Source organism: Manis javanica, chromosome 7, assembly GCF_040802235.1.
Source record: "Manis javanica isolate MJ-LG chromosome 7, MJ_LKY, whole genome shotgun sequence".
Classification (NCBI taxonomy): Eukaryota; Metazoa; Chordata; class Mammalia; order Pholidota; family Manidae; genus Manis; species Manis javanica.
Window position 1 is genome coordinate 89,022,456 of NC_133162.1, and position 23,321 is coordinate 89,045,776.

The 23,321-nt window shown below is 42.6% G+C and overlaps 1 protein-coding gene across 2 annotated transcripts in view; it reads right to left on the minus strand.

The window, feature by feature from the left end:
• Positions 1-23,321, minus strand: part of MAP3K21 (mitogen-activated protein kinase kinase kinase 21) — a 74,315-nt gene that overhangs the window by 37,523 nt on the left and 13,471 nt on the right. For both annotated transcript variants that reach the window (XM_017672845.3, XM_073241282.1), the window contains exons 2-4: positions 8,663-8,843; positions 2,359-2,507; positions 1,392-1,567 (exon numbers count right to left, since the gene is read on the minus strand). In XM_017672845.3, the coding sequence (XP_017528334.2) occupies positions 1,392-1,567; positions 2,359-2,507; positions 8,663-8,843 (506 nt within the window). The remainder of the gene's footprint in view (positions 1-1,391; positions 1,568-2,358; positions 2,508-8,662; positions 8,844-23,321) is intronic.

Consider the following 23,321-nt stretch of genomic DNA (forward strand, 5'->3'; position numbering starts at 1 on the left):
ATCATGCATAATATTAAATAAACTAGCTCAAGAAATGTTCTGCATATATATTCCAATCACAACTTTTTATTACCTTGCACTTATGGTGGTGCTAGGCCTTTAATTAAGGTCAATGTGAAAGTGTAGAGTTATAATGCAGAGCCATACCTTGTATGTTAAAGCAACTTTAACATGGGAAAATAACTCTCAACTACACCATAATCCAATGTTTCAACATCAAATTGGAATACACAATGGTCTCTTTATTTAGCAAAGCATTACTGCCTACTTGAAAAGAATCCTGCTATTTTAGAATCACAAATATATGAGGTATAAAAATTCCTTTCTGGATGATTATATGGCTTTATAAACATTATCAAAAACTTGCAATGTCATACTTTAGCCCAGATATTTATTGTATGTACAACAGAAGAATTTAACCTATTGAACAATTATATACTTCAGACAACTAGAATAAACTTTGATTCATTAAAACGCTCAAGTACTACAAAAATGCTTTTAAAACATAAGTACTGCCACCATCACATAGACTCATGGCTTCAGGCTGCGGCTCTTTGGTGGCTGTTAACAGTCACTTGTCCCCAGTCGAAGAAGACCATGCTAAGTGAACTTACTTTCCAACCAGTCTGCCTTCCAATTAATTGTTTTTACTCCTCATATTTCTCTTTGTATGTGGTAACACAAATGCAGGTTCATCATGTTAAACATACACATTTATTTAATGCTTCTTTTTAAAATATATGACCAGCCAGAGCTTAACTCATCATATTTTTGGTGAAAATTTCAAAAATTACACATTTTCCCAGTTTCTCCAACAAAGCAATGCTCAGAGATAAAAGGATGTGTTGTTGGGTGGGGGGCAGGGGACCAAGCATAACGGAGGCTTTAAAAGACATAAGCAAACACCATAAGGAGATATCTTTGAGATGAACTGTGACAATTAAATATGGAGTATTGCATGGTATCAAGGAATCAGCTACTTTTTAAGATAATAATGGAAAGGAAGTTATTTTTAAAATTGTTACCAGTTAGAGATGCATACTGAAGTATTTAAGGGTAAAATGGCATGAATATTTAAAATACTCCAGTTTTATAAGATGATAATGGGGAACTGGGAAAAATAAAACAAAATATTGAAGCTGGTTAATTTATACAAAGGGTTTAGTATGCTATTCTTTTTTAATTTTCTACATTTGAAATTCCCCTAATAAAAGGTTGCTTCTTTTCCAATTATACATTTGAGTACAGTTAGTTCTATTTTAACCAGAAGGCAAGAACACATATTGATGTCTGAAAATATTTTAGGATAATGCTAACAGTGGTGCCTAACTCATGTTTTCCACAATCTTCATAAATGTGAGTATATTATGCAATTAACATATAGCTCTCACCTTTTCCTTTGTTCTCAGGTCATCAAACATTTGTTGAATTTCCAGCTTCCAGTCATCTTGCATGGAATGAAAAGACTCCCGAGGCATTTCAGTCATAACTGCCCCTTCGATAGCAGTCAGTTGTTCAAGAATTAAGGAAAATGATGGACGAATATGAGGGTCTTGTTGCCAGCATTCTAAAATAAACAAAAACCATACGAATTCCACTACTCAGCATAGTTCAGATAGTCAGTCCCATATTGACAGTGTCTGCTGAAGATTTAAAAATTCAGTTGATAATGATTTTGAAAGTTTTAGTTTACAGCGTCCAAGTCTGTGGCATGCACAACAATTACCATTAGGTAAGTCTCTTATCTTTGTACTTTCCATGCCTTACCATGAACCTGGTGTTTCAGAGGCCAAAGCTGCCTTGGCCAGATGATTTAGTGACACAGAGTTCTACAACTCAACCCAAGAAAACCAAAGTCTACAGAATGTTATAATCACAAGAGAGGGCCTAAGAAATCACCTAATAACAAAGTAAGGCAACTTGCTGCTTACAAATATTTAACAATTTTTAAAAGATAAGGATCACATAAAGTCATGGCAAAACCCTGATAGTTAAGATTGTAAAACATTTTTGATAATTGGGCAGAATATAAAATAGAAGATTTAGAGCCAACTCAATATTGTCTTTGCACTCTACGATGTGTTTGGTGAAAACTTCATTACCATTCAGGTTAATTCTGTACATAAATGGGTCACTGCTAAAACTGGATTGTTTTTAAGTTAACTTAATTCATCAAAACTTTACCTGACATCTTAGATCAAAGGACAAGGCTTCTAACTCTTGTAATAGTATTATTACTTAAAAGCATGTGAAAAAGGAGAACTACAGAAACTACTCTTTTGGTTAAAACAAAAACAGATGCTCTAAGAAGCAATTCTCCTTGTCCCCACAGACACAAAAACAGAAGTGCACAAATACCTTTCATGAGCTTGGCAAATGGCTCAGGGCAGGTGGATGGAATGGGCAGAGTGAGCTTGTTGACTGCTACTCCATAAGCCACAGCAAGACCATCAATGCCACGGTAGGGGACTTCTCCTGTGAGCAGTTCCCACAGCAGCACTCCGTAGCTAGAAGGCAAAGTTTCGTACAGTTAATGGGTTAAATGGTATCTTTTATTTTTATTCATGACACATTTGGTGAGATAAATGCATTAGCACCTCCATCCAGCTCCTGATAAGAATCTTCTCTTCAAACAAAGCCCAGTAAGTGGCTTTTATACCAAGTTGAGAGGTGGGCTGCTCAAGTTAACATTTCAAAAAAGGCAATTACACCTCTTCCCAATCATCAGGAATTGAAGCTACTTAATGGCTAGGAAAGCTTAGGAGCACTATATCACTGAATTAAACAGGGCCCAGAACCAGGCCATAATTTAAGAGTCATGTGGTTATTTGAATGGTTCTCCTTCTATTTCATTTTCCTACACCAGGGAAAAACTTTTGAGGATTGTTAAAGCCCTGGAGATTCTTCCTCCACAAAAATCTCATGCTACATACCACAGAACTGATATTGAATCATATTGACTATTTTTAATTAGTATTTTGAAACTGTTTACCTTTCTCTCTCTGTCCCTTTATTATTTTAGGAGGTATGTTGTGTATGTTTCCACCATATTGCTTAATGGTAATGGAAAAAAGAAATCCATGTGAGCTACCTTGGGCCTGCTGGTAGGACAGAACATCTCTTTTTTGTAATGGAGGAAGCTGGAGTGAAACAGCAGCAAAAAATTCCAAATAGTGCAGCTGCTGTGCTCTCTGGGGTGCCCGCAGGTGGACCAAGGGCTCAGTGCTGCCTCGGTTCTTCAGCAGTTACAAACAAGAATGAAAAGTGTACAGGTGGATTTCTAAAGGAACTTTTAAAATGAAGCTTATGGACCAAGTTACACTACTCATCCATACCACAGAGCAATTCAAGGCAGTAGAGAGGGGCATACACCTGAGCCTTGTACAGTAAAAGTATTCATTCTCTTCTATCAATACTGGTCTGTACCTTAGTTTCCCTTTACCTTCTTCAGAACATAAAGTATCAAATTATTTTTTGTTAATACATAAAAAAACCAGAGTTATTATTCCAGGGGACTCACTTAACTTTCAATTGAAACACAGAACCATATAAGGAACAGTCATATTTACTTTCTTTTTACTTCTGTTAATATAGTCCTATTTACTATCCTAATCTTTTAAAAACGTCATTAGCTTTAAAGTTAATAAAGAAAAAAGCTTAAGATTTTAGATTATCTTCTGATCTTAATGATGCCGGGGTTCTTGTTCACGAAGCCAAAGTATGAGCTTCACAAACACTCAAGGTAGGAGAGCAAGGTACAGGCTTTTATTTAGAGATAAAGTGAAAGGACAGAGCTCCCGGCTCAAGCCAGGAGGGGACAAGAGAGTCGGGGTTGATAGGTTGTCTAGGGGTTTTATAGGCAGTTGAGGATCCTTGAGAACATGAAAAAAAGCTTAGGGGTGTGGACTTACTAAGTGGTCCCTGAGTATTTAGAATTAACACAAGCAACTTCCTGCTCTGATGATTTCTCCTAGATATCAGCATCTTGGTCTGGAGGCATATGAAACAAGGCCACCCGCCCAGCCCCCAAGGTGGGCTGAGGTATTGTTTGCTAAAGAGTAAGTTAAGAATTTCTAACTTCTTAACTTCTTCTGTATTAAAATGCAATCTTATCTTTAAGGTGGAATCCTTCTTGCCTTTTACTGTGTTGTTTATGGCTGGGCCTCCATGATAAATTAGTTGCCCAGTTTGCAAATCACCTCGTCAAATCTGAAAGAGGAAAGACAGCACATAGGCTTGGGCCTTTTAGCATGTTAAAGTGAATCTTACACATGACTGTAAATGATTAGCATAATAAAAACATGTGCTACTCTATCTCGGGAATATTAACTGATCTCACTGAAGAATGACTCCAGAGCTGAATGTTTTAACACTGTTTTAGAAGGGGGTTCCCTTGCATGTAGTTACATTGCTCTGACTGCAAATATTCTGCCTTGCTTTTTTCCAGAGGCCCCTACCCTACTCTGACTACACTCACAGTCTCTGTCTCATTAAGAAATGTGGGGATTCACAGCATCACAAATACAATAGGAAAAGCCCTCTGTGAAGACCTGGTCTGCAGACCAGCTCTGGTCTGCAAAGAGCTGGAAATTTTCTGGATTCCAGGGTCAGGTCATCCTCGATATGGTAACTTTATTTAAAGACCTTTCCACTTGTATTTACCAGACTCTAGACTATGTACTAAAAATGTTCAGAAGAACAAAGTAGGTACAATAGAATATGCCCAATCAAAGAGCTCAGGGGTCCTCCAGCTTATTTTCCTTGATCTACGCAGAGGGGTTTGGGTTGTGAGGCCCTTGAGTCTGGGGCTCCTTCTCTGAGCAGGAGTAACATAGCGCCACTGAAAGATAACTGGATCTGGAGGCAGCCAACCCAAGTTTGAGCTTTGGGTTCATTACTACTAGCTAAGTTTCTACCCACAAGGCCCTTAAAGGTGATCTTGAATTAATGGTGTCTGCTCTACAACCTCAAAATACATTTTACATTTTTTTTTAAAAAAAGGAATATATATATATATAATGCAGTAGTTGTAAATTATATAATGCTATAATTATTAGCAATTAAGTTGAAACCAATATTTTTCAAAGGTTATCTTGCTTAGTTTCTTGAATATGATCTGTAGTTTGGCTCATTAGCAGAGACACCCTCTTAATTTCAAGAATAAGTAAATTCAAGTCATAGATAACCAATAAAAGTCGTCTCAGAGCAGGACACCAAAAAATTTTTAGAGTAGCTGAAAACTGTAAATTCGAAGATGAAGCTTCCTTGTTATTCTCATTAGCAAAAAACAAAATGAAAATAACAACATAACTTTGCTCTTGCAAGTTGCAGAGAATAAATAATTCAGGATAAATCATTTTTCCAGAAAGAAGGTTTTCACCCCCATTAAAAAACCAATGTGAAAAAACGGAATCATTTCTAAAGTATAGTGTGTATTTTCTGCCCCCTGAAATTGCGTGGGAAATAGTACAAATAAGACCTCTCCTGAGATAAGCAGCTGATGAATCAAAGCTGAATCTCAGGCCTGGGACCTGAGTCTGCTACTTACTAGTTTTACAACACTGAGGAAATTTCTTAACCTCTCAGTGCCTTGGTTACCTACTCTGAAACGTTCCATAACAACATCTAAGTTACCTTATAGTGTAGTAAATTAGCAGGTGGTAAGGAGGAAGGACCAAGAGAGAAGATGATCAGGAAATGCTCTAGTAAACATACTACCAGTCCAAGCACTGAACAGAGTAAAGTAACGTTTGTTCAATGAATTACCTTTTATGGGTATATTATAAAAGGAGATTCTAAAGCAAAAGTACATGCAGTTCAGATAGGTGGGCTTCTCTGCCCGTCTGTATACTGACACCCCAGGACTCCAGCATGCTTTAGCATATTAACACATTCTGAAGATGGGGGTGGGAGGATGGATAGGCTCCACAGCAAGGAGGCTCTAGAAATCAGCAGTTTCTATTTCTTTCTAATCATGCTTTTTCCCTTACTTAACCCACTCTGTTTTTCAGCTGTCAATTTTTACTATGACCTGCTTACCATCCTCTCCCTTCTTCTAATTAGCTGCTTTTACTGAAAATCACATCATCAAGCTTGTGAAACTGAGAATTTGAGATAAACAAATTTTGAGGGAAGACTTCTCCAATGAGTGTATGAACTTTAAGACCCATTTTTTGGACTGGCTTTAGAAATGTCTTTTTTTTGCTTACTTCTTGATTCTCTTGTTCACACCAGATGAGGCTGCTGTAACACACTTATACAGATTTACAAAGCACTTATACAGATTGTACAGCATTTGTATTGCTGGTAATTACAGCTTATAAAAGCAGCACACAATGTGAAATGGTTATAGTCTTAAGTAATATTTTGAATGTAAAATTGTTTAATGATACATTTTACTAGTTTTTAACAGTCGGGAAGTATAATCATTCCTTAAAAGAATTGCCATTTTCACTTAAGTACTTCAGTATTATCAAATGGTCAGAAAAGTACTGTAATTAACTCAAGGAAAACACATTTATTGTTTTATAAAGACACATGCTCAGGCTCTGCCAGCGCAAAGTCTAATTCATCAGGTAAGGGAAAACTCAAGCACTTGTTTTCCAAAATGGCCTGAAGACACTATAGGACCCCCTGACACAGCAGGTAAATTTCTTAAAGTCTTAAGTAGAACAATTAAATTATATTTTAAATGCAGAGGAAAAGCTTTAAATTTAAAGACATTTTTTGGAACTTACACTAACAGGGCTCTGCCACTAAACTTACTCAAATGAATTTGAAAGAGTAAGTACTGGTGCATCCAATGATTAAAGGGGGAAAACAATTTTTGTGGATTGTGCATTTGGAAGTCAGATATGGGTTCAAAGGGCAGTTCTGTCATTAATCAGACATGGACTCTTAGCAAGTGACATTTCTTCTTTCAGCCCTAGTTTTCCCTTTTGTAAAGAACCTGGAATTTTAACCATAATGAGATACCACTTCAAAACTGCTAGGATGGCTAGAATCCAAGTCAAACAACAAAAGTGTTGACAAGGACATGGAGAAATCAGAACTCTTATGCACTGCTGGTGGGAATGGAAAGTGGTACAGCTGCTTTGGAAAAGTCTGGCAGTTCCTCAAATAATTGAGCAGTATTATGCAGAACAGCCAAGAACAAGCCCAAATGCCCATCAACTGATGAATGAATACATAAAATGTGGTATATCCATCCAACGGAATATTGGTCAATAAATATGAATTAAATTCTGACAAACCCTATGACATGAAACTTGAAAACTGTATGCTAACTGAAAAAGCCAGGCACATACTGTATGATTGAAACATACAACTGCTAACTGAAAAAACTTTATGCTGATTAAAAAAGCCCGTCACATATTGTATGATTCCATTTATATGAAATGTCCAGAATAAGCAAATCTAAAGATATAAAAGTGGTTGCCTTGGGCTGGGAAGGATGAGGTATTAGGGGTGTGGATAAAATGAAAGTTCCTGTAGCCAGCTCACTATACAGGTGTGAGCAATATGTTGTTATTGACTCTGTATAAAGAGCTCCACCCAGTGGTCTGGGTGACATGGTGGCATGGTTGCAAGGCTGCAGGACAGTAGAGGCTGGAGTGGTGGCAGCACCAAGGACAAAAGCCAGAGATGGCTGTGCGGGCCAAGGCCCAGAGGCAGAGACTGGCTTGCTGCGTACATACTTATTCTGAGTGGATGGGATTTTAGTGATTGACCTGACACCATGGAAATAAAGTTGGGTATAACCTTTTCACCCTAAGAACGTTCTGTCATTTCTTTGGTCACACTGAATCCATAATGAACTTGCCTGGGGCTGAAACCCACTGGCAAGATAGGGGTGAAGGCTAAGGAATATAGGGTTAGTTTATTGGATTATGAACCTATTCTAAAATCAACTGTGGTGATGGATACATACCTCTTTTAATATACTGAACACCACTGTACAGTTTAAGTGGATGAATTTTGTATGGTATATGAATTATATCTCAGTAAAGCTGTTAAAAAGCAACAGAAAAAACCTGTAATTTTAATAGTAGGCATACAACATTAAATAAAGGCAAGTAAGCTCCTGGTGCACTATAACTATTAAACAGAATGATTCTTCTTTGTTGTTCTCTTAGAGATAGTGCTTTCATTTCTTAATGAGACACAGCTCTCAATCATAAAATTGAGATAACCTGGGATCCAATCTGCATCCAGCTCTCCATCCTCAAACTGGAAGCTTTAATCTTTAGAGGATGCAAGGAATAAATGAAGGAGCTCATCTAAATTTTTTTCTCAAACTCCTTCCATGCTGCAGTTCTGTCTGGGAATCATGAAGAAACAAACTTCTGCTTAAAGTGAAAATATACTTTTGTTTACTGGCAGGCCTTACAAAATCTTGGCATTACTATTAAATTATGACCAGTTTTAATCAAATCTCAGTTTTAACAAGAAAGTTCTATCAAATGGTAGTCATGTGACAACACAAACCTTAAGTTACCTGTTGCATTGTGGTTACAACAATCTTAAAAAAAAGAAGCCTTCTTCAAAAAGACCTAGATAGCCCTTTATGCTCAGAATTTCTGAACCCTTTGGGACTCATCTGAAGGAAATATAGCAACCAGCTTCTGCAGACATCTGCAAAAGCAAAAGGCATGGTGCTTACCTCCAGATGTCACTTCCCTTAGAAAACAAGGAAGACTTGATAACTTCTGGGGCCATCCAGGCGTAGGTGCCTGCTGCACTCATTTTGGTTGTCCTGTGCCATTCCCTTGCTAACCCAAAATCTGTAATCTTCAGTGTCTTATTGTAGATGTCATCATGCTCTAGCTTCTCGAGTAGCAAAACTAAAAATCAAAGGTGGGATATTTTCATATTATGATTTTTTCAGCCACAATTTCTTTTGGCAATTAAAACACAATCTTCACTGTGTTCGGCAGAGTAAATGAGAATGAACTTGTATTTTAACATTTTATCTTACTTACGTCACATACCATAGCCTTGAGTGGATCATTTGGGCCTGAAGTTACAATTTTTAAAAAAAATTGCACAGACACAATACTGTTTTTATAAATGTTTTTCTTCACGAGAATGTAAATGATTTCTAAGGGCCAGGAACCTTTACTGAGATACCACAGGCAGGGTCAGAAGTCTGTGGAAAGTTTACCTAATTGGAAAAAAATATATTGTTTTCTTCCAAAAAGTTAGGATAAGCTCTAAACACAGTCTTTTATACTGAATCTATTAGAGAATATCACAAGTAGATGATATATTAGCATAAATCATTATTATCCCAAAATTACCTTACATTAAATTTGCAAAATGCTTATAGATATTTTAACTCAAGATATTTTATGAGATACGATTGCTTTACTGAAGCTGAAATATAACAAGAAGTAAAAAACTTTAGAGAAACACTATTCAAATGCTCATTTCCCCAGCCCCCAGCCTCTTGACAAAAAAATACATACAAGAGCAACTTTCAGGAGCAGAGCTCATGCCAAGAGTCTGCCCCTTGAGCTCTCATGAAACAGTAGCTAAAATAAACCTACTTCTTAACCCCACCCCACCTACACCCATCCACCGCAGCCTTCCCAGCACATTGGGTTCCTCTCCCCCAACCCTATGTTGATTTTCCTCTCCTTACAACATGCAGAAATGTTCCCCAGGTTTTCCATGAGGCTCTAACACAACTACCCACCCACATTTCCGACAAAGTGACTGGTTTAAACTTAGTTTTTACTAAGTTATCTCCTCACTCCTTCCTTACAACACTGCATTCCAACTTGTAGCTCTGTTGTTTCTACTTTAACTGAATGCTCTGCAAATGCTCCCTTCTCCACTTCCACTGCCACTACATTACTTCTGGCCTCACCATCTCACACCTGAATTAGAATCATTCTGAGCGGACTGGATAAATCATCACGACTCTCCTCTCTCTAATCCATATATCAGCACTAGCAAATTCATCTTCCTAAGAGTTATGGCATTCTTTTGTTTTTTAAACCTTCCATGAATATGCAACTACATGGATGAATCTCAAAACCAGACATAAAGGTTACATACAATGGTTCTGTAAGATATTTGGGACAAGGGACAGAATCAGGTCTCTGGTTGCCACAGGCTGAGGGGAAAGGCTTAACTGCAAAGCTACACAAGAGAGCTTTTTAGGGTAATACAAATTCTGTACCTTGACGTCGGTGATTGCAGGAATATATACACTTGCCCAAACTCATCAAACTGAACACCCTCAGAGGGTGAACTTTGCTATATGTAAATTATACCTCATTTTTAAAAAAAGCTTCCCTGGTTCCCCGTAAGTCAAGGATAATGTCCACACTCCTAAAACTGGGCAACCACAGCCTCACATCTGCATGGCAGCCTCCATTTCCAACTACCTCATTCCCCTACGGGTGAATGTCATCTGCTTGGGCTTCTCATCCTAAGTATTACCCTTAGTGAAGCCTTCCAGATACTCCTAAGCAAAGGAAAGGATTCCCTCCTCTAACACAAGTGAACTTTGTGTTTCTATTACAGCACTTATAAAGCACAGGGCACCGCAATTCTTTGTTTTCACCTCTGACTACTCCACTAGGCTGTCAGCTCTGACACAGTATGAGAGAGGGAAAAATGGTGGGGAGAGGAGCATACCAGGGGAATCATGTCCGATTCACCTTCATACGCATGTGTCTGCTCTGACTCAGAATAGGTGCTCAATGTTTACAAGTGAAATGAGCAAAACATGCACATTCTTACATGGGTGCTTTGTTTGTGCCATTCCTACCTAATAGAAATAACCACAAATTAAAAGAGTTGCTAACAAATATTGAATATTCACTATGCATTATTCATTCAATTCTCACAAAAAATCCCAAGAGATAGCTCTGCATTATCAAAGGATAAATTAGTAGTGAAAAAAATAAAGTACAAAGTGAACCCATTAAACACTGATCCAAATTTCACAGTAAATAAGGTGCATGTGGGGAAGAGAGGTGGGGATTGTTATTTGGGCTTTACCTATAGAAAAAAAAGAAATAAGTCTGTTTCATTCCTTTTTAAATGACATTTTTGTCATTGTTACAACTATACACTAACTCTTAGAAGGATAAAAGCAAAATAAGAGTAGGAAGCTTTCCAGAATAAATAACCCAAACAAAATTGGAGAACAACATAAGCCATTCTTTATGTTTGATTTTTGGAACATGATTGTAAAGGGGACCACGTTTCCAAATGTTAGTTATAGGAATAATGAACACCAACTGAGTACATTCTGGTTGACAGGTATACTTGTAGGGATTTTAATTACTTGCGTGATCCACACCACAGTGCTACAGCTGTATGCGATTTATTATCTGTGCTTTATAAATAAGGAAACTGAAACACAGAAATGTTGAGTGATCTGTTCAAGGTCAAGCACCTAAGAAGCAGTGAAGGTCAAGGAGCCCCACCCCAAAGCCCACAATCCTAACTACTGTCTACATTGCTCAGTTGACTGCTTTTATCAATTATTCACAAGAGTTTTCCTTATCCTTTGGAAAACTTTCTGTTCAGGTGTCCATTCTCCTGATTTCCTGTCATTGGATAATTATCATCTGACCTAAGTTTAGACAGTGTGGCAGGCACAGTGATAAAGAGCATGCAGGCCAGGGCCAGCCTGCTTGGTTCAGATTCTCATGCTTCTGTTTCCTTGTCTGTCACAGAATTAGATAGTACTTACATTATAAAGCTGTACTGAGAAGGAGAGGAAGACCTATAAAATGCTTAGAATGTTGTCTGAAACACAGTAAGCATTTTGTAAGGATTACACATACACACACACACACACACCCCTTTATCAATGGATTTGAAAGTATTTTCAGCAAGTCTTCAAAATCACTTTCATAGACTTCAGAATATTCTATATCTTTTGTAAACCTTGAAATTTCACTTTGCAATGGATTCGCATTTCACTTCCATCAGATTGTGAAATATTTACAATATTAAACAGTTATAATCAAAGAGTTAGTGCAAGTAGAGAAAACCAACATTAGATTTAAAAATGAAGTCATCTCTGAGTGGGCACTTACTATATAAATTGCCAATACTGAATAAATATTGTGATGTAACATATCTTCCCTCTAAGAATCTTTTTTCTCCCCTTCATATCAGTGATACACTGTACAGAGAGAGGATAGAGGAAGGGGGTGGGAGAGACTCAGTTCCGTTTGGAATAGCCTGTTTGCTTTTTTTATGTTTGGGGGTCATTGTGTTTTTGTTTTGGAATCATCTCTTATTCTTTCTGTCCATCTATACTATACTTATTCTCAAGGTCTGGCTTCCTTGGGAAAACCTTCCAGAGCATACTACAAAACAGTAACTGAAAGGAAAGGAGCGACACATAGCAGCAATTCACCGGAGAGTTCCGCTTTATTAGGGAAAGGTGCTGGGTTATATAGGAAGGTGCATAGGGTGATTGTGGTGTTACTTCTACGGGGCTGGTGGCTGTTGGCTAGGTGCTGGGATTGGGAGGGGGGCGAGAGGTGATTGGGCTTCAGGTGGCACCGGCGGGAACCGAGGACCCCGAAAAGAAGCCGGAAGTTTGCCATCTTACTGGTGGGGATGCTTCATTCCCCCCTTTCTCCTCTATGGGTTTGTGGACGTTGCTTTCTCTCTGGCTGCTTCTTGCTGAACAGGGGCGGAGAAGGGAGTGAGGGCATGAGGATTGGGAGGAAAGGGTTGATAGGACTCCCCACAGTAAGGATGAGTAGATGTGGACTTCTTCAGGTTGGAAATCAATGAAGGTTCCCTGTAACCATAGGTTGAGGACCTGTTGATTCCAATGGTGCCAAGAGGATATGGGTGTCAGGAGCCAGGCATCTGCAGCCATTGTTTCCAGGAACAGTTTCCAGCGGAGAGAGGGGTCCATCTCAGCATGTGGTGAGGAGGTCACGTGAGGGTGAGGGGTCTTCTGTGGCCAGAAGCTGGTAGTTCCTGAGTAAAAGCTGGTTGAAAGCTTGATTAGAGATTTTTCCGACTTGGGATTTGATGAACTTTATTATACAGGGTAAGAAGAGACAGACGAGAAGAATGACTATTATGGGGCCTGCAATGGGCCAGAGCCAGGTGAGGAGGGGGTTTGTTAGTACTGAAGAGAATGGGTTGGAATTGGAAGCAGAGTGGAGGCTGGAGGCAAGGTCAGTGAGTTTGGTGATGTCAGTTTCTACAATGCCAGATTCGTTGATGTAATAGCAGCACTCTTCCTGGAGGAAGACACAGGTGCCGCCCTTCTCGGCTGTAAGCAGATCTAGGGCCCGCCGGTTCTGAAGGGTGACTTCAGCTAGCGAAGTGACCTGTCTTTGGAGAGAGGCTAGGGAATCGGCAGTGGATGTCAGGGCTCCCTCAAGTTTGGCGTCGAGATCTCTAACTGCCCATAGAGAGTGACCCAAGGCTCCTCCCGAAAACCCCACCCCAATGGCTGAGGTGATTAAAGAGATACCGACCATGATGGGAAGGAAAGCAGCCCTGTTTGTGCGCGAGTGTGAGGGAGGTTGGAGCTCAAGGAATTCTGCCATGCTGTAAAGTGTAAGCTGTGGGATTAGGGTGACGAGAATGCAGGGTGTATCGGAGTTGAGAGGTAGTGAGTTGAAAAGGCTGCCATTACACCAAAAGAAGTGTCCCGGTTGTGTAAAAGTCTTAGAGCCGGAGGTAGGGGTGTAGATAGAGAGGCAGTGAAGTGCACTGGAGGGGGGTGGAGTTGGGCCTACACAGTGGTGGATGGTGAGATTATCTGGGTATTCTGGTTCCCATAGGGGTATGTCTGCCAGGGGACGGAGGGGTTGTCCTTCTGCATGGAAGGAGTAGTTGGAAATATTGAGGGGCACGGCGGCCAGCAGTGGGCGCTGTAGTGATGCGCACAAGAAACAATTGGCGGTGTTGAGGGTGTGGTTGAGAAAGATGGTGGTGTCTTGAATGAGCTGTAACCAAGAGTAGGAGGAATAAGAAGATGAAGAGGTGCCATCAAGAGTTTGGATAATGACTTTCTCGGAATGTCTGATATTTGATGCAACTTGAGAGATCTGGGAGCGAGAGGGAACATACTCTCGAGAGATATGAAGGGTACCATGGGGGGTCGAGGACCCCTTGTAGTAAACTGAGGCTGTTACTCCAGCAGCCCATCGAGAGTCCCAGGGATCTGGGATTGATAAGGAGAATGAGCCGTTGGGATATTTCATGAAACGGTTGGAGGAGTAATACTGTGGGTACTGGAAGTCACCCATGTAGTGAATGGTGCAAGACCAGTAGGGGCATCCCCCGTAGGTGTCTTGCCATCGCCTGCAATAGGCTTGTCTTTGGTCATAGAGGAAGCAGAGGTAGGGAGAATAAAGGTAGCTGTAAATGAATACTTCGGTGGAGGGAGGAAAGTGGAGGTACAAAGGCTCAGTGCAGCCTTTCAGAGGGCAGTCTGATGTGGCAATGAGGGCAGTAACTTTTGTTTGATGCTGTGTGTAAGTCTGCTTGACTTTGAATCGCCATACAAAGGAGGGTGGGGCGGCAGAGAAGACAATAGGAATGAGGGAAAAAAGCGAGAGAGCAGTAAAGGAGGAAAAAGTCATGATTCAGGTATGGATGGCAAAGGTGGTGCACGGGAGATGCGGAGCTTCAAGGGATCAGAGGGATGAGGCGTGGTAGAGTAGACAGCGTCTTGGGCTGTATCCGAAGGACTCTGGATTGTGACTGATGGGTCTTGGGTGTCCAGAGAAGGTGGGTCTTGGGTATTTGGTTTCAACCTGGAGATATGAATCCAAGGGGTGACAGAGTTATCAGGCAGTGAGAGCTTGGCAGCTGAGGGGGGTGCAGAGAATAACTGGGTGTGGACCTTCCCATTTCGGGGTGAGAGAGGGCTGATCTTCTGGTGGCTTATAAAACACTAGTTGGCCGGGCTGTAAGACAGGAGGATTTTGGGAGGCGGATCAATCAGGAAGGAGCCAATCCTGATATTTCCACAATTCAGTGCGGAGGAGAGAGAGTAGTGGAAGGGCTGTATTGGGAGGAATTGGTCCTTTGTGGGAAGGGAGCCCTGGGGGTAGAATCGGGCGGCCGTACATGATCTCAAAGGGTGACAAGAAGGAAGGTTTCTTTGGGAGGGCTCGAATGCGGAGTAGAGCTAAGGGAAGTAAGTGAACCCAGTCAAGGTGTAGTTCTAGAGATAGTTTGGTCAGGATGTCTTTTAGAGTCCTATTGGCTCTTTCTACTTTTCCTGAAGCTTGTGGTCGATAAGGACAATGTAAATGCCAGGGGAGCGAGAGTGACTTGGAGAGGTTCTGGATAATTTGGGCAGTGAACTCAGGGCCGTTATCTGATTGGAGGGAAGTGGGCATCCCGAACCTAGGAAAGATCTGGGTGAGGAGGATAGAGGCAACTACGGATGCTCGTTTGTTAGTGGTGGGGAAAGCTTCGACCCATCCTGAAAATGTATCTACTAGCATGAGTAGGTATCTGGTACGTCGTACAGGGGCATGTTAGTGAAGTCTATTTGCCAATCTGCAGCGGGGACATTACCCCTTGCTTGATGAGCTGGGAAGGGTCGGGCTTTGAGGGGGGTATTAGGGTTAGTGCGTTGGCAGATGGTGCACTTGCAGGTGATTTGGTTAAGTAGGGTTTTGTCTTCAGGAGAGAGAGGAAAAAAAGATTGTAAAAAATGGATCAAGGATTGGGGGCTGGGATGGAACAGGTCATGTAAGAGGCGGAAGAGACTCTTTGTCCTGAGAGCAGAGGGCGTCTTGTGATAAGGCTAAAACTGCAAGGGCAGATGGATTGTTGTCTGGTGCGTTTTCTGATAGGGCAACTGACCGGGCTACTCTGTCGGCCTTGTTGTTACCTCTTGCAATGGGGGAGTCATCTTTTTGATGTGATTTGCAGTGGACTATGCCTAGTCGGTGTGGGAGTTGTGAAGCCTCTAGAAGTTTAGTAATTAAGGCTGAATTAGTTATGGAATTCCCTTTTGTGGTGAGGAGGCCTCGTTCTTTCCATACTGCCGTGTGGGACAAGAGAATGTGGAATACGTACTTGGAGTCAGTGTACAATGTGAGAGACGTGTCCCGGGCCAGAGTGCAAGCTCTGGTGGCTGCAATGAGTTCAGCCTGCAGATTGGTTGTACCAGGGGGTAGGGCTCGTGCTTCAATGACATCTTTGAGGGAGACTACTGCATATCCTGAGTAGTGGATGCCCTCATGTTTAAAGGAGGACCCATCAGTAAACCAGATGAGGTCGGAGTGTGAGAGGGCTCCTTCGGAGATCGTGGAGTGGCACGGAAGGAAGTTGTGAAGGGCTTCCAGGCAATCATGCGAGGGAGTATGAGGAGAGTAGGGCAGAGGAAGAAGAGTGGCCGGATTCAGGGGCGGGCAGGGGAGGAAAGAAATGTTTGGATTTTGGAGGAAAGAGGACAGTAAGGTCAGGAGTCTGGAGGGAGGGAGAGTCTGTAAACTTTTGTAGGTTAAGAGATCTTTTAGGTGATGTGGGGACAGAATGGTAAGGGGCGCTCCGAATGTTAGTTTATGAGCTTCTTTCTGCAAGAGCTGTCCAGCGGCTAATGCCCGTAGGCAGGGGGCCCATCCCCGAACTGTGAGGTCTAATTGCTTGGAGAGATAAGCTACTGGGGCAAAGGATGGGCCATAATATTGGCCTAGGACTCCTAGAGCTTGACTGGACCTCTCATGAATGTATAATGAGAAGGGTTTTGACAAATCAGGGAGATGGAGAGCTGGGGCTTCTACAAGGGCTTGACGGAGCTTAATGAAGGAGTGTCGGGGTGAGGATGATAATGGTTCTTCAGGGGGGCCCTTGCTGAGGTTGTATAGGGGTCTTGCCAACAGGGAGAAGTTAGGGATCCACGCTCTAAAATACCCAGCCAAGCCTAGAAAGGAAAGGATTTCTGTCTTGGTTTTGGGAACGGGCAGGTCAGAGAGGAGTCGTTTTCTGTCTAAGGTAATGGACTTTCTTTGTTGAGACAGAAGGAATCCAAGGTAAGTGACAGAAGGGGAAGAGATTTGAGCTTTGACAGGGGATACTCGGTAACCTCTGGAAGCCAGAAGGTTAAGTAGACACGCAGTGTCAAGTTGAGACTGTTCCCATGAGGGACTGCAGAGCAGAAGATCATCTACATATTGTAATAAAGTGGACTCGGGGTGATCATGGTGAAACGGTTTGAGGTCTTGAGCTAGGACTTGTCCAAAAATATGGGGACTATCTCGGAAGCCTTGTGGCAAAACTGTCCAAGTAAGTTGTACAGAATGTCTGGTGTATGGGTCCGTCCAGGTGAAGGCAAAAAAATCTTGGGAGGAGGGGTCTAGAGGGATAGAAAAAAATGCGTCCTTGAGATCTAGGACTGAGAAGTGGGATGCCGAAGCAGGGATCTGCGATAAAAGGGTGTATGGATTTGGAACTAAGGGATGGATAGGGACAACGGCTATGTTGATGAGGCGAAGGTCTTGGACAAGGCGGAAAGATCCGTTGTTTTTTTTAACAGCTAATATGGGGGTATTAAATGGGGAGTGAGTGGGTCTGAGGTAGTTTTTGTTTAAGAGATCTTGAATGATGGGTTGGAGGCCTATGAGAGCTGAAGTGGTTAGGGGGTATTGGGCCTGACAGATATACTGAGAGGGGTCATGTAATTTGATAGAGGCAGGGAGACATAGGGCCATGGAGGGGCTTGTAATGTCCCAAACTTTGGGATTTACAGGGTGTATGAGAGTGGAACCGGAGCTTTCATTGGGTAGAGGGGGGTTGTCGGCTATGAGGGCCATTAGAAAGGGAGCACTGGAGGCTGTGGGATTGGATATAGTTATGGAAACGTGGAGGAGGGAAAGGATGTCCCATCCTAGTAAAGGGATGGGACACTGGGGCATAACTAGGAAGGAGTGGGAGAAAGGTATGGGACTGTCTAGGATTGTGCATAAAAGGGGGGGGGTTTAATGGGAAAATCTGTTTACCTCCTACCCTGACTATAGGAGTAATGGCTGGCGTGGTAGAGCCCCGGTATTCTCACAAGACTGAGAAGGTGGCTCCTGTATCAGGGAGGAAGGAGATGGGGTGACCGTCTACTGTTAAAGTAACCCTGGGCTCCTGTTTGGTGATGGAAATGGTCGGGCGAGAAGCCCCCGGGCCCCATCAATCTTCTTCTGCCAGCCCCACTACGGCGGGCTTAGGATGGGGGTTGTTCGTCCAGCCTCCCCTTCGGGTGGTTGGGCAATCAGACCCCCAGTGGCCCTTTTTGTGGCATCTGGGGCATGGGGTGGTAGGAGATCTGGGGGAGGGGCACGCCCTTGACCAATGTCCCTCTTTTCTGCACTTGAAACAAGCTCTTGGGGGGGCTTGTTTGTAGAGGGGCGCCCAGGTTGTGGTTTTATCAGCTGGGCCAACATCTGGAAATTGGCCTGATCAGCCTTTTGTTTACGGCATTCTTTCTCCTCCTCCCGCTTACGGAAGACTTTAAAGGCCACTGTTAGGATCTCAGTCTGTGGGGTAGCGGGGCCCTGTTCTAACTTTTTGAGTTTAGCTTTAATGTCGGGGTAGCTTTGAGCTAGGAAGTATGTCATAAGGACGTGTCTTCCTTTAGGTGTTTCTGGGTCTAGGCTGGTATACTGTAATAGGGCTTGAGTGAGTCTGTCTAAGAACTCGGAGGGGATTTCATCTCTCTTTTGAATTATGTCTTGGAGCTTTTGAAAATTGACTACTTTACAAGCTGCCCTTTTTCAGACCTGCTATTAAGCAGGAGGCAAAAATATCTCGAGAGCGGAGACTCATGGCGGTGTTATAATTTCAGTGTGGGTCTTGTTCAGGGACAGCAGTGGGGCCAGGGGGATAGGTGGGGTCAGTCCCGTGGGTTTCAGTAGCCTGCATTTGGGCGAAGTCCTAAACTCGTCTACGCTCTTCAGGGAGGAGAGTATTGGCCAGGAGCATGAAAATGTCATGATGTGTGAGGCTGTTAAGACTGGAGGGTCTATTGAAACTCCCTGATGTATGTCATGGGATCAGTGGAAAAGGAACTTAGGCGTTTCTCTAGTTAGGCTAAATCTCTTAAGGAGAAAGGGACGTGAACGCGCACGATGCCTTTGGATCCTGCTACCTCCCGGAGGGGGGCAATAATTTTGAGAGGCTCTCGGGACTGAGTCTGAGGGGGACTGAAGGGTTCTGGCTCAGTCTGTGGGGGAGTGACCTGGTCTAGCCGTGCCTAGTCGAGCAGGTCCTGAAGTGCAGAAGGGGGGCAAAGAAAATAAAGAAAGATAGAATCGGACCCACATGTCACCAGCTAGCAGCCCAGCTGCTTGCCTCTGCTGTTTTAGTTGGGCTTGAACTCATGACTCTGAGGTTAAGAGTCCCATGCTCTACTGAGCTACAGCAGGGCTCCAGTTAATTGCTTATGGAATGCATTGTTTTCTATTCCTGCCACATCGGCAAGTGGGGGAAGGGCATAGCTAGAAGCAGGGGCGGTGTTTCTACACATCTTCAAGGTCTCCCTATTTTCAGAGTGAGGAGTCTTGGCAAGATATGTTTTTGTGGACAGATAACTTCTAAGGACTGCACCGGTTGTTCTCTAGCTTGTGCTTTCCCATGCTGCATTCAGACATGGGGGAAGGTGCTTTCCCATTCTCTCTACAAACATGTGAGAAGACAAAGGCGGTCCCTAACAGGGGAGAAACAGGTGATGAGGGCAAAGACGGAGGAGGCCCCTGGGACCTAGTTAAAGGGGGGCTGAAAGGCTCAGGCTTAATCTGCAGGGAATGAAGGTGGAGGAGGTGAGATGGGGGAGGAGATGGTTGGGGAGGAAGGGAGAAGGGCTGTTGTAGGAGAAGAAGGGGAAGGGAGTGAATGGGGGTTTCTGCGGGGGCGGCGGCTTGCAGGCTAGGAGAACTTGGGAGGGGGCGGGGAGAGGAGGAGGCGGAAAGCTTCGATATAGGGAATCTCCTTCCATTTTTTCAGGCGCTGGCAGTAGTTAAAAAGATCGCGAGTGATGTTAGGATCAAGAGTTCCCCCTGCAGGCCATTGGTTTTTATTGTCTAGGGGGTATGTCAGCCAATCTTGGGAGCAATATTTACGGAGAAGTTTTGGTTTTATATCAGGCATCAGGGAGAGGGTAGCCAGATGCTTAAGCAGGCATTCAAGAGGTGAACTTTCAGGGAGGGATGAGGAGGCTCCCATGGCTAAAGGACAGAGTAGGAGACAAACAGGGGAAGACGAACGGAGATCCTCGGACTGGAAGCAGACCACAAGGAGACAAAGGGCGTCCCCGATGATCCTTGGTGGTCTGCGGAAACTCGTATATGAGTCGGAATTTCTTGGGAAGTGTGGGTCGTCACCCAGACTTCCCTAAGAAGGCAGAGTGCCGGAGTCACGAGGTACCTAGCGCTAGGCGTTTTCAGCGGACGGAGCAGAAGGAGGAGGGGGGGAAAAGGGAGCATTCTCATCCACAAAGGAGTCACCTCGTTTATGGCTGTTGGAGGGGGGTGTCTGAGTGTCAGCCGCAGACGTGAAGGCCTGAGGCGGGGATTTATGTCTGTCGGAGGAGGGGCCTGAGCGTCCGCCGCAGCCGTAAAGGCTTGAGGCGGGGATTTATGGCTGTTTGGGGAGGGGCCTGAGGGTCCGCCGCAGCCGTGAAGGCCTGAGGCGGGGAGAGTTGCTTGAGATTGGTTTTTGAATTCTCCTTCCTTCATGTTAGGCTAAGGTATATTTATTTCTCAGTCCCTACTCCTCATGAATAAGAAGAAAAATAAACATCTAATCCTTTAAAACCCTGCTTACTTAAATCACAGAAACAAAAAACTACAGGTACATTAAATTGGCTACTTTATCAGCTGTATTATGTATTTCCTCTTATAATATTTTTCAGTTTTAAACAATCAGGCACTGGAACAATTCCACATCCCCAGACCCCACGTATGGCCTGGCAGCCCTTGAGAAAGTAGCAAAGGCTGAGGAAAACCAGCTTTGAAGGAAGTGAGCACAGAAAGAAAAATGAGAATGAAAAACTAAATATTTAAAATTAACTGCATTTTTCAATAAACATGACAGCATAATGTACTACTAGCAGGCCTTGTATGGACAGTTTTAGAACACCTCCTCCCCCACCAAGTCCAAAGTTTCCACAGGAGCTAATAAGCACCTCAACGCTTTGAAGGAACAGAAAACAAGTTAAAATAACACTCTGAATATCAAATGTTTACAGTTTCATGAAAGGCCCATTGTTTTGGATTACATTTCAGAGGCGTTCAGCAGAATTCCTGAAATTCCTTATCTTTTGGGCAAAGTGACCGAAACCAAAAATAGCCCGTGTCCAGACAGGTAACATAATCAGGCACCTGGCCAGGTTTCAGCCTAAGGACACAAGGTTGGCCGTCAGCCTCCGCTTCCTGCCACTTACCAGCAAGGACTATGGCATACAGCTAACCACCAGAAGTTATAATGTACAAACCAGGCAAATAAACTTTTTTGGCCACAGAAATGGTAAATTCTTGTTAGTAACCTAGCGACAAGCATTTGAGCCCCCTTTTGTGCAACTTCAGTCAAGATTTTTGACCCTTGTTAGCCCCATTCTTGAACAATCAGCCTTTACAACCGGGTACTTAGTCTACTTATTCAACCATGAGGCACTTGATGTTTCTGGTTCCTTTGAAGTTTCACATTGGTATTTTTCAGAATTGAGCATATAAGGTGTATTTTTTCTTAAAGCAATTACAATGTATCCATTCTGTTTTCTCAACATTTATGGGATTGCTCTGTCCAAATTCCATTTGGGTCAAATGGGTTAGTTTCAATTAATCTTTAACTAGAAATAATTTATCAGGGGGAAAAAAAGTTATAAGAAAGAAAAGCTGAGAAAAGCAACAAAGAATACATTAACAAACACCTCTCAGTCTAAGATAGTACAGTTACTCTATGAATTTCAACTCTGGAAACAATCAACCACTTACAGGGGAAAAAATGGTAACTTTCTAAGTTTACCAAAGAGCAGGTAATTTTCTCACATTCCTTTCCATGCGTTTCCCCACTGGCACCACAACCGCCTCCCACCCCATATACCTCTCGCTCACTCACGAGCTATGGGGTCAAGTCCAGACTTTCCTCTTGGCCTTCAAGTCCCTTCTCAAGCTCCTTCTAAATAGTTTTTTCTGCTCTTGTATCTCCAAAACGAGCCCTACATTGTAACAAATCTATGCACTAAAAGCTACTTCTAAAAACACAGTAATGCATCCTTGCACCTGCTATATGAAACATCCTCCCCTTTCACCCTCCGTGAAAACCCCAGTTAGCAATCCACTTCCCATCAGTAAGCATCAGGACACCAGCCCTGGATTCTCCCTGACGAGGAGACTGCTTACTAGTCCATTACCCTTGGGAATCTCAACTTTTTGGCTAGAAGATGAACTTCCTCACTCTTCCTTTTCCACTGTTATACTCCTATAAATTACATCTCCCCTTGGGTGCCTTCCCTCAAACCTCAGAGGAAAGGTCTCTGCATTTCTTATGCACTTATGTTGTGCCATTCCCGTTACACTGAAACACTGCCTTATGCCACCTGGTGGTCTCATCTCTCTAAATTATAAGCAACTCGGGAATGGAATTTGCAGCTAATTGACCTTATTTATTATTGCACAGCAGCTAGCATTTTTACATGTTCAACAGGTATTTGTTAAATGAATGAGTTTAGGAGAAGAATGAGTATGAAGAAGATGAATTACTATTATAAGCTTTTCCATGTGAAAGAGTCAGCTGCAAATTACAGCTGCAACTCACCTCTATTTTCCTGAATCAGGATTAGGAAATGAAGACTGTTTTAAAAACAATTATAACAAAACAGTTATTTGACTACTCATCTATCAGCATTTGAAACATGTTCTTCACTGACCTCCAGAGCATCAAACCAATCCCTGGGTTTTCCTTTCTGTTCTAGTTCCTCTTTTTCTGGTTCCTCTTTATTACCCTAACCTCTAATTTCTGGAGACCTCTGTGTCTCAGTCCTTGGACCTCTGGTTTTTCTATCAATACTCACTTCCTAGATAACCTCAGCCCATCTCAGGGCTTTAATTACCATCTCTATGCTGATGACTCTCAAATGTTTACCTCCACCCTGGTTTCCCTTCAAAACTGCAGCCAGGGTAATCCTTCAAAATGTAAGCCAACCCTTGTTTTCAGTTCAAAACTCTCCCATATCACAGTAAAGTCAAAGCCCTTGCAAGGACCTACAAGACCCTTTCACCTTCATGTCCTACTATCCTCCTTCACACCTTTCCTGGTCACACTGGCCTCCTGCTTCAGGGATTTTGCCATTTCTGTTCCCTCTACAAGAGTAG